This window comes from Aricia agestis, chromosome 17, assembly GCF_905147365.1.
Source record: "Aricia agestis chromosome 17, ilAriAges1.1, whole genome shotgun sequence".
Taxonomy (NCBI): Eukaryota; Metazoa; Arthropoda; class Insecta; order Lepidoptera; family Lycaenidae; genus Aricia; species Aricia agestis.
Genome location: NC_056422.1, coordinates 4,075,283 through 4,095,101, shown reverse-complemented (window position 1 = coordinate 4,095,101; position 19,819 = coordinate 4,075,283). Strand labels below are relative to the sequence as shown.

Here is a 19,819-nt window from a genome sequence, read left to right as displayed (position 1 = left end):
TTTTATCCATGTTTCTGTGAGAATTACCAAGTGTATAATTCCCTGAAAAGATCGCAGACAACATCGCAATTCATCTAGTTTTCCTGGATTTACTATGCTTCGTACATTGGCGTATAGACATTTTAGTGTTTTTTTGTTATTTGTAACGTTGTTGTAACTGTCTGAAATGTGGTAGCTTATGGAATTGGAATGGACATATGTTATATTATAATTATTTTGTGATAAAGTTAGTTTTTTGAATCAGTTTTAACAATTTTTGGTACATTTTTTATATATTTTATAGTTAAGTTGGTTTCGCCTTCTTCTTGCCTTTTTTTCATCTCATCTCGTAGTTTTGCCATTTCTTTCTTTTGTAAATCAGTTTGGTCAGAGTAGCATTTGATAAAAGGGTATTTTTCATAAATAATAGTTTTACTGCGCAAAATTGTTTTAACGGTATCTGAGGAGGTGAAACAAGCCTTTATTGGTCTAGACTTGTCACTTTGGTATTTGCCAAGCCGAAAGCATTTTACAGGTTTGCTATAATTAGAATCAATTACGCTTAGTATCTTCGTGATTTCGCTCATATCATGTTCAATTCTTTCTGAGGGAATTGTTGAGGTTAACTCTTGAATACCACTTATAATAAGATGCTTTTCTCTCTGTATACGTTCATTTACCTCGGAGTAAATGACATCGAAGAAACTATCTGTGTATCCATTGGATGATTTTATTATTTCAAGTTCATTTTTAAGGTCATCTATCTTTCTATCCATGTCTTGCTTTGAAGTTTTTATCATATTGATCTCTTCCTTAAAACTATTTTGTTCCTTTGTTAAAGTTTCAGTTGTAATCCTTATTTGTGAGATTTGGGTTGTCATGTTTGTGACTTGATCGGATATTTCATCAAGTTTATCTGTCTGTAGTTGGACCATGTTATTGAGTAAGGTCAATATTTTATTTTCAAAAGATTCCATTTTGTTAGCAAGCAATTCCATTGTACTTTCAAAAACCTCCATCTTGTTATCAAATTTATCTATTTTATCTGAGATGTCGTCTTCGGGTGATTTTCTTTTTAGTACCTTCTTCTTGAGTTCCGTTTGCGTTTGAGTTTCAGAAAAATTAGCTATTGTTTCATTGGTTATTGCACCCATGGAGATACGTTTTGTGGGGGATCTTTGGACAGACATTTCAAATATATATATATTGTACAAGATAGAAGACTATTGGTGTATGATTTGCAAGCACAGCAAATTTCAAAAGATAGGGAAAGAAAAAGGTAAGATGCACTTTCAGCAGGAGTTCTAGCAGGTAACAAGAGTTTAGGTAAAGCAAAAATATGGCTGGTAGGAGGATAGCAAGCAAAGAGGCAGGGCAGACTATGTATGTGGATAGCACAGCTGTTGATTTTGAAGTAGCACTGGTGAGTAACTTGTTAACAGGTAATAAAAATATACAAATAAAAATAATTTAAAGTGGTGCAAATATGTAATAAGTGTTGTAGGGTTAGACGAGAGTAGTGTTTAACAAATAAACTGTAGCCACCAGTGTATTGTGTTATATTTAATTCAACTTTTCTTCTCTGTCATGTACAACAAATAATTGACTTTCAAAAAAAAATCTTAGTTCAGTAACACAATATAATAGGAATAAAATAGGACACGGAGTAAATTTGCAACAGATTATTATAATATACTATGCTTTTTCCCATTTACAGAACCAATTTATGTTACAACTAATATGACATACATTTGCCATATAACATCAAGTATAGAGTAATGTCAAATCTTACAAAGAAACACAGCCCAGCGAAACAAAATAATAATGACAATAAATAGGACAAATCACAATATTTTATGACTATCAAATTTAAGTAGGCACTTGGTTTATTACAATTATTATAATATGGGTTTCTTATGTTATTGGCTAGCTTGCTTGTACTATGTGGTACCAACAGATTATTGTTTACTTTTTCCTTTACGGTATTATTTTATAAATTACAATAGAAACAATGTAAAACTGTTTACTTTGTATCAATCCTTGATATTTGCAGAGTGTAAGCATTCAAAGATAATAATATTAACACTTTATTAGGATGTTTCCAAGTTACTTAAAGTTAACTATGTTTTTACTATTTTCTTTTTTGTTTTATGATCTACTAAAATATAAAGCAATTCAATGCAATAATAAATATTAAATAACAATGTTCATTAGTTTAGTCAGGTTTCTTAAATCACATACACAGCTAGGATGCAGCTAGGTACTTACTACTTACTGATAAACTTACAGAAATGTGATGAATGTTATTAGGTATTTACGTAGTTAAAAATGTAATATCCCTGCTTGTAAGTTGGGTCAGTCTTATTTTTACTCTTGGATAGGTAAGTATAGTCCTCTAAACAGCTGAGTGTTATTTTTTCCAGCCAGTGTTATGGATTTTTGTGATATTCCTCATGTTCCAGTCTTCTAAATTGAGAGGTAAGTTCTTGTAGATAATATTTTTTCTTCGTTTTGTGTCGTACTTCGGTTTTTAGTGCATTTTTGTTGATATCAATCGGATTTATGCCGCAGTTAGGTTATGTTCCACACTTTTTGGAGCTTGTATTTTACTGCACCGCCGGAGTTGTTATTGTATTATGTTTAATCCATGAGATCACAAATTTATTTTATATTTCTTGTGTTACGTAGAAATATTAAACGTTTCGAAGAGTCGTTAATATGAACAGCTGATTCTACCGGTTCTATTGTGTAACGATAAACACAGTTAATAAGCACTTTCCGGTTGCGATGTTTTGTTTTTACTTAAGATATTCACAAAAAATGTAATGTTTTGCACTTTTGTTAATTATTTGGCCTGTATTTTTAGTTTAAATTCAGTTAAATTAGAGGAGCTCAACTTTTACATACAAGTTACAACCAAACGTATTACATCCTCCATTTTGAAAGTCGGTTAAAAAGTGCTTTTTTTCACCATTTTCCATGTAGACATTAAACCACAATATTTATTTCATATTTGTGACATCTTGATTAATTTTGAAAGGCTTGAAACATAAAAGGAATTCTTTATCGAAACTTACGAAGAACCATATTGGTGAAGACAGAGACAGTCTGATTATGAGCGAGATGGCTTCATCTGGGAAATGCAGGTGTGAAAAGGACACGTGCACAACATACCTTACCTGTTGAGCCTACACTGTGGTTCTCAAAATTTTTACGTTTTTATTATACTTAATATTATTTACATAATATAACAAAATACTTATTGTAAAAAATAACAGTTAACTTAACAAAAATACGCTATTATATACATTCATTTTTGTAAAAGCTAACGTCCACGAGGCACGAACAAATTTATGAAAAACTAAAACCGCTGACTTTTAACTTTAATGTCTGGTCTCTGCTTTAACCAAGCTTTAAGTAAAAAAGTAAGTACTGAACAAATACAGTAAATAATAATAGCTCCCACACCGATTTCGGTGACGGTGGCCGGTTTCATTGAAACCAGGCCAGCTACGCAGGAGTAATTTTATAGTGCCCAAGTGTGTGCGCAGTACACAAGAGCACTCTCTATTCCTTTACTCTCATAACCCAGTGGGACGGAAGACCGACACGACTGGCGAGAGATCAGGCGCAGGACCGACTTTTTACATGCCCATCCGACGCATGGATCATCTTACTTGTCAGACAATCAGGTGATCAGCCTGCATTGTCCTAACCAAACTTGGAAATAACATGTTTCCAACGCGGGAATCGAACCCACGACCTCCGAGTCAAGAGCCGCGCTCTATACCACTAGACCACGGAGGCGTTCAAATACAGTAAATACAGTAGTACTTAATAAATTATTTCTTAATTCTAATAAATTAGTTAATTTCAATAAAAAATATATAAAAAGTAAAAACCCTAAAAAGAATTATAGGTTTTAACTTTTGACAGCTAAGCAACAAGATTGGGAAACACAGGTGAGCTTTACGCCCGTGCTTTTCCATCGCTTCTAGTTAAGAGCTTTTAACGAGCCGACCTTGTTGTAACCACTAAAAAGAGATAGGCATATTCAAAGCAGGCGTGAAAGATAAGGACAACGCACCACGCGAACAACAATGAACTTACTAACAAGATGCATTCGACGGGGAAAACATCTTAAGCGACACACTTTCACATTCAACAATAAATTCTATTGTGTTTGCTTAGAGCGCAAAATACAATAAACAAATATGAGTACTTGTGTGACAGCTGATGTGTGCCCGCTAACGAGGATGACTCAGGGATAAACGATACGCAGCATTGAAAAATAGTTTTTATTGCATAGAAAGTAAGTTTTAAAATAAATATTCCGTTTCATCGGATTTTTCTAATCGAATTTGAAAATGATTTTAATTAGATTTTCGTTACACAATAAACTTTTAGCGCTATTAACTATAAGGTTAACATAATAATATCAGTAAATAGCATACTGCATAGTACATATTATTATTAGGCATGTATTTAAATCAATATCTGTATAAGTATTCCCTTTTCTTGATCAAAATATTTAAAAGTTTCACCAAAAATACTGACTTGCACACTAATTATGCACCCTAAATAATGCGAATTCAGCATACTATTTAAAGTTATTTGCAAAACTGTTTTACTGAACGAATAACTATTATTAAAATTGTATATCTAACAATTTTTTAGTTCAACAAACATACTACAACTTTTTAAAGGAAAACCATCACCTAAATTACTTTTAGGAACATCATTTAATTCTAAATAAAACCCAATTTAATCTGTTTTGTTCATATAATTAAGAACACATAAAAATCATCAAGTGCTAACTTAACATGGACTAAACTTTGGCACAGTGAATGATAACTCAGTTTATAAACAATAATAATAATCTGTCTACAAGGAACACATACACACCCTAAGGTATTATCACTTATTTTTGTTACACCCAGCACCCTGTAGAGACCACAGAATATATAGGTACAGTGAAATTTTAAAATTTTAAATAGTTTTACATAGCTGTAAAAAATTTAAATCAAGTAATACATTAAAATAAAGCTTGAAACTTTATAATTATTACATTATAGATAAATATTATGTTACATATTTTTTTAATAACTTAATAGATATTCTTTAAAAAAAAAGAATACCTATAACTGCCCGCTAACTTGGCGATGATTCCGCGTCGTCCTTTTTCACCTGGCATATGAAAGGCGTGAGTGTGAAGAGAGGACGATGTTTGATTTTTTGAGTTGTTCGCCCCCTTAATCGAAAAAAATATGGTAATCACTAATCATACAAAAATCTACAAAATTGACCCACGACACGGCATACCAGTTACCACATAGATCACATTCAAATACTGTTTCTGAGGTTTTCACGGAAATTTAGATAAATTTCTGTGAAAAACCTTTTTACCATCGCTGTTAATTAGTTATTTTTTTGTCGGCCAATCAAATTCCCTAATCACTAAGAAACCCCAAAAACCTAGCAAAACATTTTTCATTACTTCATGGAAACTTCTGAAGTACCTATCGCGCAAGGGCTGTCACTCGGGAGAAAATTTGTATGAACAGTTTAAAAGTTTGAAACGCTGTTGTTGTCATTAAATATTTAGTAACTTTGAAAAGCCGCCATCATAAACACCTCAAAGAAGCCGACATTTTGCATATCTAGTTTTGTACCAAATGAGATAGATTTACTAATTAGATACAGAATGTCACGAATATTAAATAACTTAAATCTCTTAATGCGTTTTTTATTTATTTAAAAAAATCGATGAAATAAATAACTTTGGACATCTACGACCGAACGACCGACCCAAAACTAGACGTACCAATAATTTGTTACTTTTAGAAAACCTATCCTTTGACATGTAAGCAATAAAACTTACGGGTCCGTATACGCCATCTCTTTTTTTCTGGTGCGTTTTAACGAGACGGAGATAAAAATAACAATAAAAAGTTTAGATCTTCGGACCCCGTAGCGCAGACATGTGCATCTGCTTAGCAGGATACAAAAGGTTCAATTTAGGACATAGAAGTCATGGAGACGTGTTGCGCTAACTTCTTTTATAAACCCAGTTGAAAGCTTAAGTTTTTGGTAGAACAAAGTAGTTTTAGTTTAATTTCCGATAACAAAAGCCAAGTGGCGATTACCAAAGTAACCAACGTTTAAAAATATAGTAGGGTTGCCAGGTCGCTAAACCGAAAAGCCGGACAAAGCAGCCGGCTTGGCCGGACATTTGTGCAAAAAAGTCCTGCTATCGAATACTTAGAATCCGAACTCTTAGTGTAGGAATACATTCGTAATTTTCTGTTTTATTAAAACAATTTAACATACATTTTTACATTTTATTAGGTGTAAAACCTTTTAAAATTAGTAGATTTTCATATAAAATTATTGATTCAAAACTCTACAAAAGCCGGACTCCTCTTAATTTTGGCCGGACACGCAATCAAAAAGCCTGACTGTGTCCGGCTTTATCCGGACGCCTGACCCGCAAGTCCGTTGCGCCAAAATTGGTTTATCGCACGAGAACCATACTTTTTTCCGGGAATAAAGTGTGCTTTCCTTTTCCGGGGCTCAATTTCATTCCGTTTGGGTCTGAAGAGGTAACAGACAGCTGAACACTTTCGCATTTATAGCATAACTATTTAGTATGGATAGAGATTCTGTACCTGTTTCTGATGCTAAAAGTTTGAGCGCACAGATACATTTGTTTACATAAAAGTAACATTGATCTGAAACACACTGCGCCGTAAACAATTTTCTAAAGTCTAACATATTTACAAACGTGGGAAGTCATAAACGTTAAAAGTTAACGAGGCAATAACCGCTCCATATATTTTTTATTCTGCGCATCAAAACAATTCGGCTTTCGGCCTTTTGTATATAAATTACGTTCGGGATTTCTTCTTAGTATCAATAAATCAATAAATATATGTGGATGGGCCTTTTTCCATCCGACTTAAATGGAAATCACTGTTTGTTTAGGCCCGCTTCAAACGTTGTTATTATACGGGAGCCATTTTGGATGTCTACGCGCAAGATTTTTGAAAATATTTTTTTCTATTTAATTTTCTACCTTTTAAATGGGTTTTACATAAAATATAACTAATTTATTGGTACTTATTTATAAAAATAAAGTAAAAAAAGAATTCAAAGTTACATTTTGAGAACCAACGTTTAAAATTTTTGCAATAAATTATTATGAGTCATGGCAGAATTAGAAATCCATACTTCCATACTAATATTATAAATGCGAAAGTGTGTCTGTCTGACCGTCTGTCTGTCTGTCTGTTACTTCTTCACGCCCAAACCGCTGAACCGATTTTGCTGAAATTCGGTATGGAGATACTTTGAGTCCCGAGGAAGGACATAGGATACTTTTTGTCCCGGAAAAATGTACGGTTCCCGCACGATAAACGAATTTTGGCGCAACGGAGTTGCGGGCGTCATCTAGTATTATAATATGAATCAAAATTGCTTCGTTGATAATAATTTGTTAGTATGTATCTAATTAAAAACATGGAAAAGTTACAAAATAAGGAAAATATTATAGCAACAGCGTATTAAACAACAATAATTAAAACATCTTAAGCACGTCAGCTCAATTTATATATTTTTTAAATTTTAATTGCATGTTTTGTTATCTAACATCTAGTTTAATTAGAAGGAGGGAGAATTATTCTGTTTTTAATTACGAAAATATTAATATTATGCGTAAGTCATGACTCGGGTATAATATTTAAATGATTAGATATTATAATAAGCAGACAGGTAATGTTTAACCGACTGTCCGACTTAAAGGAGAAGGTTCTAAGTAGTAACATTTAAGTAGCTTCTAAATAAAGACATTTAAAAAAAAAAACATTTAAGTACAGTTTACACGCAGCGATCATAATTATTAATTACTAATACCACAGTCCACAGAATATAATTATATTAATAGTACCAATTAATACAGCGTGTTTGTATCTTGAACGTACAAACTGTCTCTGTAGATTTTTCCATAATATGTAAGCACTGTTAAAATTTTCAATGCACTTTTAATAATGTCTGCTTCTCACTCAACCCAGGGTCTAAACTTCACCATAATTCATAATATTCGAAGAGCATTTCTTATAGCGTTTTTGGCATCTAGAACTGCCCCGGGGCAGGGCAGGCCGAATAGATACGAAAATATCCGAAGTTTAAATTACTACATACCTAGTACCTACCTACATAAACTACGTACTGTACTAATTAGTCTAAACTCTAAGTGCTTCGTGGATCACCGGTTTTGTTCGGCTATTTCCGTATCCATTCGGCCTGTTCTTTAATCTAGATGCCGAAAACGCTATTATACTGCGGAAACTTAATTGTTTTTTTTCAATCTGTGCACTTGCTTTCGAATCTCTAACTACTGTTCGAAATTCGAAAACAGCCGCAAACAATAAATATATTTTTTTCAACGCTGCGGCGGTAAAGTGAAACAAAAAAACCTACCTGCTGGCTGCTCTCCCTGAGCCCAACAATGCCTTGTCAAATTTATTCAGGCAAACCCTGCAAGGTTTCGAATCGTGGTTGAATAAAAAAATATTGACTCCAGGAGACCTTACGAAGTTTTAAATTTTCCCCGTTTTTTGGAACAATATACTAGTTTGGGAAAAGGACAAGTAATTTAGATTTATAATGATACCGTGAAAAAATATTGTAGTTATCATTTTAAATTATTTTAGCTTTGTTTGAGTCCAAAATACAGGATTTAGGAAGGATGGTGGCATGCTTCATGGACTTATAATATGTTTCTAATATAAAAAGAAAACATATTTTTTCACGTTTCTAAGAGTTCCGAGATGAGAATAATAACGGAATCCTAAAAATACACTTAAGTCGTCGCAAGAAAATGCAAAATTTTAAAATTTAAAATTATTATTATTATTTTTTTATTTTTTATTTTTATGAACTAACAACTTATAATACAATGTATGGAGCATGTTCTTACCAGTTACTATCTTATTACCATGCCAGCGTACCGTGTACAAATTAAAGTTAATTTTGAAATTCCTGTCAGAACATACGAGGCGGGTTCGTTAATTACATGCCTATCCATCATCGAAAACCAACAAACGAGATACAGAAATACAGCCCACCCACCGCCAGGTAAAATAGCCACCCTGTTGCTGAAATAGCAACACCAAGCAAAACTGACATGCTTTTGATAAATCTGAAACGTGCTGTATAGATTTTTGTTCTATTTTTGATTTCGTTTAAGCTTTAAACAATTGCATTTCATAGATTTTACGATTTGTGTAGCTAGAAAAAAATAAATAATATCAATAAACTTAATTTCGGTAAAAAAATATATTGAGAAATGCCGGTTTATAGTATTATTAAAAAAACAAGGGGAGCTTATTTTGAGAAACACTAGAACAGGAACCCCTTAGTCGACAGCCCTGTCGCAAGATAGCATCAAATATCAATTAGTACTTATATAAATAAATATATAATTATATCGAAAAGCGATATTAAAAATCCAAGGGGTCTTTTTAAAGAAAAGTTTGAGAAAACCTGGAATAGGAACCCCTCAGTCATCCTCAGTGGACAGCCCTGGCGCGAGATAGGATCACAACACCACGCGGTACGCCATGCAATATCTGGGGCCGTGCATCGCACCTAACAAGACGTTTATTGTGCCGAGGACCAGCAGGTTCCAGATACAAAATTGATACCAACGTTGTTGCTTTCCAGGGATGAAGGTTGGTTCCTTGTTTCGTTTATCCAAGGATGGTAAACATTTGTTATTTTGTGTACGTATAAATGTTTATCATCCCTGGATAAACCTTGGACAGACGAATTTCGTTTGTCCAAGGTCGTTGTTGTCGTGTCGCAATGATTATTATTTATTTTATAATATTGTATGGGGATCATGCAGCTAAACCCACTAAATTCAACCAACTGACCGCCGATCGATATAATGGAGGATGGAAGATGGCCCTAGAATGATGATGATGACGGGGACCGTACAATTTGTCTGAAGTAAAAACAACTGGTACTATGTCCTTTCCTGAGAGTCAAAGGTATCTCAAAAACGGTTCAGGAGTTTTATCGTGAACTGTGAAGAGATAACAGACAGACAGCAAGCTTTCGTATCTACAAAATTAGATAGTATGGACGTTTTGCAATCTTAGTTATTTTACAAGGCTCAACGCGAAGGATATTTACATAACTATTCACAAGTAACGTCCCAAACTCTGGATATCAACAAATAACTGCGGTTCAACAAAGCGGGCTCCAATAATGGGCTTCGGCGATAGGATCTTCGGCCGCTGATCAGTCGGGGAGATACATTCGAATTTCGAACCTCGGCACCTTTTGTATTTTCGATTCGAGACTCGGTCGAGGTTTTTGTTTTGTAAACATACTGGTTTTTAGTCTGTTGTTTCGAGTATGTACTAAATAATTAGATATTAAGTAGCTTATTAATGTTATTTCAATAGTTTAAATTCTACCTAAAGCCCTACGAACGCTATAAAGCTAGAAATTCGTTACAAATTACAATATCACTCATGGTTGGTACTACGGACGGACTACTTTACAGTATAGAATTAAATACACCTGCTGTCAGCGTTGTAAAAAACTAATAAGGTATTGAATACAGTACTAGTTATACATAGCAATTTTTGTACATTATACTTAGTACTTTAATTGTATAAGTCATACTAACTACTACTTGCTAAAAAAATAATACGTTGAAGTATAACATGGGCATAGTTATTGGTAAGTTGTTATAAGAGAAAATCATTGTGCCAGTGCAAAGTACAGTCATTACGCGTTGCCTGAGGGAACTCCGGTTATTGCTGGATGATTGAAGACCCTCCGCCTTCGAGATCCTCGCGAGAGAGAGAGCAAACGAGTGGGAAAAGGACGGCGATAGATCAACATCTGATTAGCATTCCAATTACGGCGCAAACGCAGTCGAATCAAATCTTCGGGTGAAGTGATGTGCCGAGGTGCAGGGGTATCGATAGTTTTGACGTTTCGATAGACGTGAAGCACGATGTTTTTAAAATAAATTCATTTTTTACTGTCAGAGACGGGGCGTACTGTTTACATTGGGGGAAATCATAAATATTATATTTGTAATACCTATTGAAATACTACACACTATTCCGGTTGAAAATTATGCTTGTTTTAAATTTAATATTTTTGTTACTCCTAATTTAGGTAAATAACTTAATTCTGGTAATGGATATTCTCGGTAATTTTATCAATAACTACTTGTTGATTGTTCTTGGAAAAAGAATCATAATATTATGTTTCGTTTTATTACGACCAAAAAATAATCTTTATAATTTTCGGTTTCTAAAAAAAAATATGAAAACGAGAGGCACAACCCTATTAACAAGCAAGCGGTGTGAGGCGGGGCAGTCGTGTTCAGATCACATCGGCAACCGTAAGGAAATTTAAAATAAACAAGAAATTATGGATCACGCAGATTACATGTTTCGTGGAATGGGAATGAGAGGATGTAGCTGTAGTCAGTATTGCAGGATTAATTACAATTTACAAGAGTCGAGAACAAGTAACAACCTCCATCTGCAAGGCGGTGAATTTTAAGGTTTTAATACAAGGAACACGTTAAACTAAAAATATAGTAACATTATTTTAAGTTTACGGTTTTAGACTTTTTAGTAATTGGATAATTCTGATCGGTGACATATTAAGGCAAAAATTAAAATAATATTTTAATATATTTTTCCTCATTTAAGATAACATTGAAAAATAAACTTTAGAGGATTAGCCTCACATCATAGCTTTTAAAGAGTATTATACATTACAATATTAGAACGTTTAGTAAGCTTAATTCAAGCGATATACAATCAGAAATGATATTAATTTACTTTTGTTTCATCAAAACAAAATAGGAGTCATTTACGGTCGTAATGGGAAATTACTAAAGTGGTTACATCTAAACGTGCCTAAAAGCAATGAGATTGTAAGATAATTGTGCTCCGTCGGTCACGAACTTAAAAATTGGTCCACAAGAACTTTAGAGGTTTAACCGGATAGAACCAGCAAGTTCTATAAACATTTTCAAAAATTATGTTATTGCTTAATCTTTAATCACACTAAGCTGTAGTAACTGTTAAATATTAGCCTTTTCTGAGGGTTTTTGACAGGAGTTTATCTATTGAATAGATAAAATCCTATTAAATACCTCAGATAATACTTCAGACTTCACACCAAGTCAGTATTTTTTTAAACTAGCGACCCGCCCCGGCTTTGCACGGGTATAAAATATATTATAGCCTATGTCCACTCACTGAAGAAATGATAAAAATCGATAAATTAAAGGGAACAAAAGGACATGAGGGAAAAAAGCGACTGTTTTATACTATACAGTAGTAAATTATTGTAGTATGTAATGTATTTAATTTGTGGCATTATACTACCGGGGCGGTCTACTTCAATTCGGGTGAGATTGGTTGGGATCACGGAATATATAACACTAAAGGAAGGGCCATAGCAAGTAAGTTTCATTGAAACTGCTGTCGCCAAACTCACACAGTAACATTTTACGCACACAAAAGAAATAACCAATCACAAAGAGATTTCTTTTTTAAGACTTGAAGTTGTACGCAATTTTACAACTTACGTCAACTAACGTAAGGTTTAAATCCGTACTCACGAATTTCCTTTTGCGTGCGAGTTAAGTTATGTCCAGCAGGACATAACTATGGCACGCGGGCCACGCTCATATGTCCTTTCCTGTAGTGTTATATATTCCGTGGTTGGGATTTAGGTAGTTTTAGGCAAAGACCTGAATAACGGCACAATGCAACGTTTAAATCAAAGGTAGCAATTAGGTAATGTTTTTTTCTTTTGTAACTTTGATTCTTTGGAGTGTTTGGCCTCAGAGGGGTAAGCACGAACTACTATCGAAAAAACATTCGTATCGTTAACGTAAGCATTTTGTATGAAAACTTGAACAGCGCCTCTGGTGTGCGTAAATGAAACTAATTTCCAGAGCACGAACACTTAGACGTAAGTTTCGTATCGTCATCGTATCGAATACGCAACGTAACTTGAGCCGTTTGTATGAAGATAGCTAGCACGAAGGCATAAAATGACGTATAGTATCGTAATTGTCGAAGGCTGGCTTGCGAGTTTCACGAATGTTTATTCACTTTAAAAATTTCAGTGAGAAAACTTTCGTCAGAGTAAATTTAGAGAATAAAATAGTAATTTAAGTGATTGTGTTGATTTATTTGGTGAGAAAATGCTTAGATTAGGACGGAGCACCCCACGACGTAGTACATTGTACTATTATCTTGCGGCGCGATTGATTGTTGAAAGTGGAAATGTACAAAGAGAAACAAGGTGAGTGATGCATTTTGGTACACTATCTCTCCAAAATTTAAAACTTTACAGAAATATGTTCGAAATATCCTATTAAAAGATTATTAAAATTTATATTATAATATTCTTAAAACAATAAAATATGAAATTAAATGTAAATCATTTTCCATAAATTCTACCATAATGGTGTATTGCGGGTGGCTGGTACACATTTCAGCAGAATGTTTTAGAAGTTAATTATATAATTCCAAAACTTTCACACCACATTCACAACACAAGTTCACTTCAAAACAAATTTAACCTTGAATGAGCTTCGAGTTACCAAAAATGTCAAGTGCTTCGCGTCTTTCGTTTAGGAATACAGTCTCACCAAACACCGTGTTAGTAATAAATTTGTGACGTGGGAGAGCCATGCTTCGGCACGAATGGGCTGGCTCGACCGGAGAAATACCACGGGCTCACAGAAAACCAATGTGAAACAGCGCTTGCGCTGTGTTTCGCCGAGTGAGTGAGTTTACCGGAAGCCCTTTTCCCTTCCCTACCTTCCCCTATTTCCTTCCCTACCCTCCCCTATTCCCTTCCCTATCCTCCCCTATCCTCCCCTATTACCATATTCCCTCTTAAAAGGCCGGCAACGCACCTGCAGCTCTTCTGATGCTGCGAGTGTCCATCGGTGACGGTAGTTGCTTTCCATCATGTCACCCGTTTGCTCGTTTGACCCCTTATTTCATTAAAAGAAAAATTGTATTTATAAATACCATTTATCTTTATGAATATAATATTAACTTGTACTGCAGTTTCGTCATATTGCGTCATAATTTGAACAGCGTTTATGTTTTAAGTGCCCTAAAATCACAAAGTTTTTAATTGATTAAATACGTATCTAGTTTTATGAATGAAATGTTTATTCAATTTTACGACCATTCGTTCTATTTCGCTCACTCATATTTACGTTGGTGTGACGTCACTAACGTTATCGTGTCGAGGTGTCGATACTATTTCGAAAGTGCTTCGTGCTTCCAACTTAAGTTGTCTAACGTTTTCGTATCGACAACTCGATACGCTTGCGATACGAAACTTACAATTGTTCGTGCTAGGCGTACAGGTCATGGGCTTAGAGCGATAGTTCCCGTACGTGAGCACAAACCAATTTTGTGGTTCATGTTTCTCATTACTCCGCGACCGCAATATCCCAGCTATGAGCTAACTAGTTCCGTAATACTAAGTTCTGTCGTCGACAAATCCGGTGTTCTACTTTTCGGCTTAAATAATATATATTCTATACTAATATTACTTATAAAGCTAAAGAGTTTATTTGTTTGTATGCGACAATCTCAAGAACTGGGCCGATTTCAAAAATTATTTCACCAATGTATAGCTAAGATGTCCCTGAGTGCGGTAGGCTATCTATGTACCACGGGCGGAGCCGCGGCGGACCACTAGTTATGTATACGCATCATGTTTATAATATGTTTTCAAACAACCTATACATTTTTGTGAGGAAGATTATTAATTTTACAGACAACGAGCATATACTTTAAGTTTAGTTCTTTCTTAACTCTCAGATGACTCAGAAGAGTCTTAAATGGGGCGGCATGAATATATTTTACATTAATTATAGCCATCAACATTTAACAAGTTTCCAAACGTTGCAGATTAATAAACATAAAACATTTGCTTCATTAAAACTAGCTCATAAATTATTTTGTAAGTCTTAACGAGTTACATTATGATTTCCAAAAAGTGAGCGGATTTTACGACCATAACTATTAATGTTCTACTTATTAAATTAATGATAATAGATTTTAATTGTTCCATTAAATATGAGAATGTACTTAGTTACGAAAAATATTTTTTTAATAGTTGCAAAGTTAGAGATATCACAAAACAGACTTTTACCATAACTAAAGTTGGAATTAGATTCGAAATGTACGAGAAGTATTTAACATTTGAACTCAAAACAGATGAGGCCGCCGGCATATCATTTCCTTAAACATATTTCAAAATCGTGTAGACATGTCAGTCATGTCTGATTGTATACAAACTTCACAAGATGCCAGCCGAGATTTATAGTTCACGTTTAACTCATCCTATTCGTTATTCTTTATGACTCGACCTTATTTTAAAACAACCTTAGGTTTTTTGTTATTTTTTTCTGTGCATTGTGCCTTTATTATAACAAGCCAAAGCAAATAACTTAAATAACAAGATGTTGCATGCAAATTAATTTACGCATACCCGGGATGTACCTATGTCCTTTCCTGGGGCTCGCATCACTGTACCAAATTGCATCCAAGTCGGTTCAGCAGTTTATATGCGTGAATTATTATTTTTAACAAAAAATTAAAACCGACTTCCAAGGTAAAAACAATAATAATATGAACTAAAAAGTATTAAATAACTCTTACTGTATAATAGTGCCTTTTTCAGAATTCGTCTAAATCTCAACTATTTCTGTACATAGTACAGTCTTCATTATTTGAAGTCGGTACCAGCTAATTTTGTCGTGAGTTCAGTCAATGTCAGAATATCTGAAGCTTTTGGGACTGGTACCGACTTCAAAGTAATGAAGACTGTAGTATGTACAGAAATAGTTGAGATTTAGACGAATTCTGAAAAAGGCACTATTATAGAGTAAGAGTTATTTAATACGTTTTAGTTCATATTATTATTGTTTTTACCTTGGAAGTCGGTTTTAATTTTTTGTTAAAAATAATAATTTCACTCTTTTTAGTTATCTACAAGATAAGGCTTTATGCGTAAATAACAAATTGTGGTAAATGCTTGCATTTATCTAAGCGACGCTGCAATTTAAAAAGTTTTATCTTTAAAGGTTCAGGAGTTCTGTTCAGTGCCTTTGGACCAAGAGACACCTTCGTATGAACTTTCTCTTATTCGTAACATATGTTTAAGTTACTAGAAACAACATTTTAACCACTATGAGTATTTTGATAAACTTCAAGGATTTCCCTCGATTGCTCATAGAACCCATCATCAGCTCACCACTTTCGTAATTATTATACAAAATCAAGATAATATCCTATACAACAACACAAGAATTTTGAAAATCGGTCCACAAACAGCGAAATAATCATCAAAAACATCTGCTTCGATGCAAAATATCACGAAAGGCATCAATAATTGGGTCATAATGTGATGACCCATGGCATAATTATGATTTTGATGATGATGATAAAATAAATTGATGTGTTGGCTTATGCTTTCAGTTGTTTAAACAACGCCGAAATCCCCGAACCTGTATCTATAAGGATTCAAAAGTTCTGTTGGGTACCTTCGGATCCAGGGTATAAGCTGGTGTGAAATCGTACTTTTTGGTAGCATTTATCTCGAATGCTTCAGAAAAAATTAAAATCACTATATGTTTCCATACAAATTTCAAGGAGTCCTCTCGATTCCTCCAGGATCCCATCATCAGATCACCACTTTCGTGAACATGGTACCAAATTTGAGTTAAACCCTATACAACACAAAAAGAATTTTGAAAATCGGATCACAAACGGCTGAGTTACCGTTGAACATACAAAAAAAAAAAAAGATACAGCCGAACGTATAACCTCCTCCTTTTTGGAAGTCGGTAAAAAGTAATCGACATACAGACACACTACCGCGATTATAAAATCAGTATGAATATGTCAAACTCAGCCGCTACAACCTTATAGGTACCTGGTACATACACACTTTTCGTTCCAGAGCCTAAAATAGTTTGAAGCACTGAACATAAATTAGAAGCGTTGCAGACGTTACGCTTACGGGCCTTACGAGTTACGGCAAAGACACAGTGTAATGAACTTATGAATGCATGTTACAATTTTAGGAGGGATACCAACCTCGGAGATTTGAATGCTGAGATTTAAAGGTAAAACATGTTTATTTTGTATTTTCATACACTAAAATGTATTCGCAACACGAATAGTTAATTTGTACATAATCTATACCTATAAATAAAATTGGAGTGTCTGTTTGTAATAATATTGAAAGAACCGTTTTTTACTAATGCAAAAATGCATATATGAATGTATATAAGGTACATACACCAAAACAATTTTTTTTACAATTTTTGTCTGTATGTCTGTCTGTCTGTTTTTTCCGGCTAATCTCTGAAATGGCTGGAGCGATTTTGACGGGACTTTTTTAGGCACATAACTGATGTAGTAAGGAATAACTTAGGCTACTTAACCGACTTCCGAAAAGGAAGAGGATAAATTTTACTTTTTTTATAAAGGAACCTTAAAAAGGGGGATTTATTCTCTCTTTTTAATGATCTTTGTTATCACGTCATTTTGCTGACGCGGACGAAGTCGTGGGCAACAGCTAGTATAAAATATAAATAAAAATCTGATTTTTTTTAATTTATAAGTATTTTTATTTATGATTTTTGTTGGTTATCGAAATTCGAGACTATCATCGATATCATCGTGATGTATTTGCCAACCCTAGCTTTCTATGCTTTGTCGTTTCTCTATCCATTGCTATGCAGCAGCTGCCCTTACCACCATATCATAATAACAAAATAGGCATTGTCGAATAGGTTACCTGTTTGGATTATTTTGTATTTTTTTATCAAGGTCCCAACGTACCTTTGTCCCAATTCAATGAAAAGGTGACAAGACGAATTTTCTTCTTATTGTGCTAGGTGACAAAAGCTGCAGCATTGTTGATTTTACTAAAGTTTATGTTGCACAGCAGGTAGGTACCTAATGTGTTATTTGAATCGTTGATTGTGTTTTGTGAACGTCCTCCGAGTAACGACTTACACAGTACGCACAAAGAAGCGAATCACGAGAAATTCTCAGAAATTGAAGTCTATTTTCGCTTCGAAAACAAATTACACTTGCAGCATCGGCGAGAAGATTTTACTCGTGTAAGCTTTGTATTCTAGAATGTAGAGTTATTGACATGTTTTAGTTATCTAACTATCATAGTAGAACACTACGAATAATAAAAATTATTATTATTCGTAGGTAGAACGACAGAAAGTCGGTACTCACCAAACGGAGGCAGCGAGCCCGCAAAAGTATAGCAGCAGGAACACCACGGCACAGTTCGGGTTAGCCAGCCCGTCGTGGGCCAGCAACATCCTCGTAGGAGTGGTGGAATCCTTGGCGCAGCCGGCTGCGGTCCGGCCCGCCGCCGCACGTACCCCCCAGCCAGCGGCGGCGGCGCAGCGGCACAGCGCCACCAGCACCAGCGCGCGGTCCCCGGCGCCGCTTCGCCCGCCGCACGCCAGCTGCGCCGCCGCCGCCGCCAGCGTGCACGCGAAGCTCAGCGCCGCCCAAGTGGCCAGCCACACCTCTGCCGCCCGCCTCTCGCCGGCGTCCCACAGCACCTCCGCGTCGCAGTACTGCGCGCACCGGCTCGAGCTCCTCACCCACACCCAGCTGCCCGGCTTGACCAGGCGGCGGCAGGCCCCGCGCCCGCCCGCGCCGCCCGCGTCCGGTGGCACGGAGCCGCCGGGCGGAGTGCGCTCCCCGGGGCCCTCCATGCACATGTGCTCGTGGTTGTTCTCCGCCGGAAAGTGCGAGCAGTCCAGCTCGGCCGGCCAGGGGAATCCGAAGCCCCGCAGCACGGGGTAGCATCTGGAGTAGACGCTCTCGCACAGCCCCCGGCACGGCCCGATCGGCAGCACCACCTTGTCGGTGCACATGGGCACGTACACGGCGCACAGGAACAGGTGCAGCTGCGACGAGCACCCGTACTGCACGAGCGGGCTGAAGGTCTGCAGCGTCACGTCGGCGTCGGCCTGCAGCGTGTGCCGCGCCAGGTTGGGCATACCAGTTTGGTTGTACCCGATGTTCTTGCACATAGCCACTTTTATGGGTTCACATGTCCTCACCGAGGCCTCGGCGGCCGCCTGGATCGCGAAGTTCACGGCGAGTAGCACGACACTGAGGCACTTCATCTTGAAATACATTGCACGAGACCACTACAGAGATATCATTGTATCGTCATTTTTCGCGCGCACTAAAATAAACCGAACGCACGTTGCGCACGGGCCGCGTCCCGAGCAACGAATACTATACTCACAAGGAGGTATCGAGCAGTGTTGCCAACTTTTTTTCTACTAACCCACCAAATTCAGCAGCGTAAACCACCAGAAACCGCTAAAACCTAAATGGCCTCTCAAACCACCAGAATTCCACTAAATAAAGACAACAACAACCTATCTGAATATAATTTGAAAATAATACAACAACAACGTTATTATTATTATGAAATAACTACAAAAAAGAAAACTTTAGTTACCTATCATGTACCTATGTATAAGTAGGTACTTAACTAAAGAGTTAAGATGAACGTCTTCAGAGGAATCATTGTCATTTACTTGTTCAGTTTGTGAAGAATAAATTTCTTTAGTTCTAATTTTTGTAATACGGTATTTGGCATTATGTTGTTATTACAGCATTTGCCTTCGCGTGCTAACCTTGCACAAAAGAAAGGCGATCAAACTTCATCCGGTTTCTCTGTTAAGTCTTGACAACATTCA

The 19,819-nt window shown here is 35.8% G+C and overlaps 1 protein-coding gene across 1 annotated transcript in view; it reads right to left on the bottom strand.

Annotated features, from left to right (window-relative positions):
* LOC121735297 (frizzled-4) overlaps window positions 1–19,329 on the bottom strand; it is a 42,130-nt gene extending 22,801 nt beyond the window's left edge. The window contains exon 1 of the mRNA XM_042126075.1: window positions 18,324–19,329. Coding sequence (XP_041982009.1) covers window positions 18,324–19,246 — 923 coding nt within the window. The 5' untranslated portion in view covers window positions 19,247–19,329. The remainder of the gene's footprint in view (window positions 1–18,323) is intronic.
* Window positions 19,330–19,819: the final 490 nt, after the last annotated feature.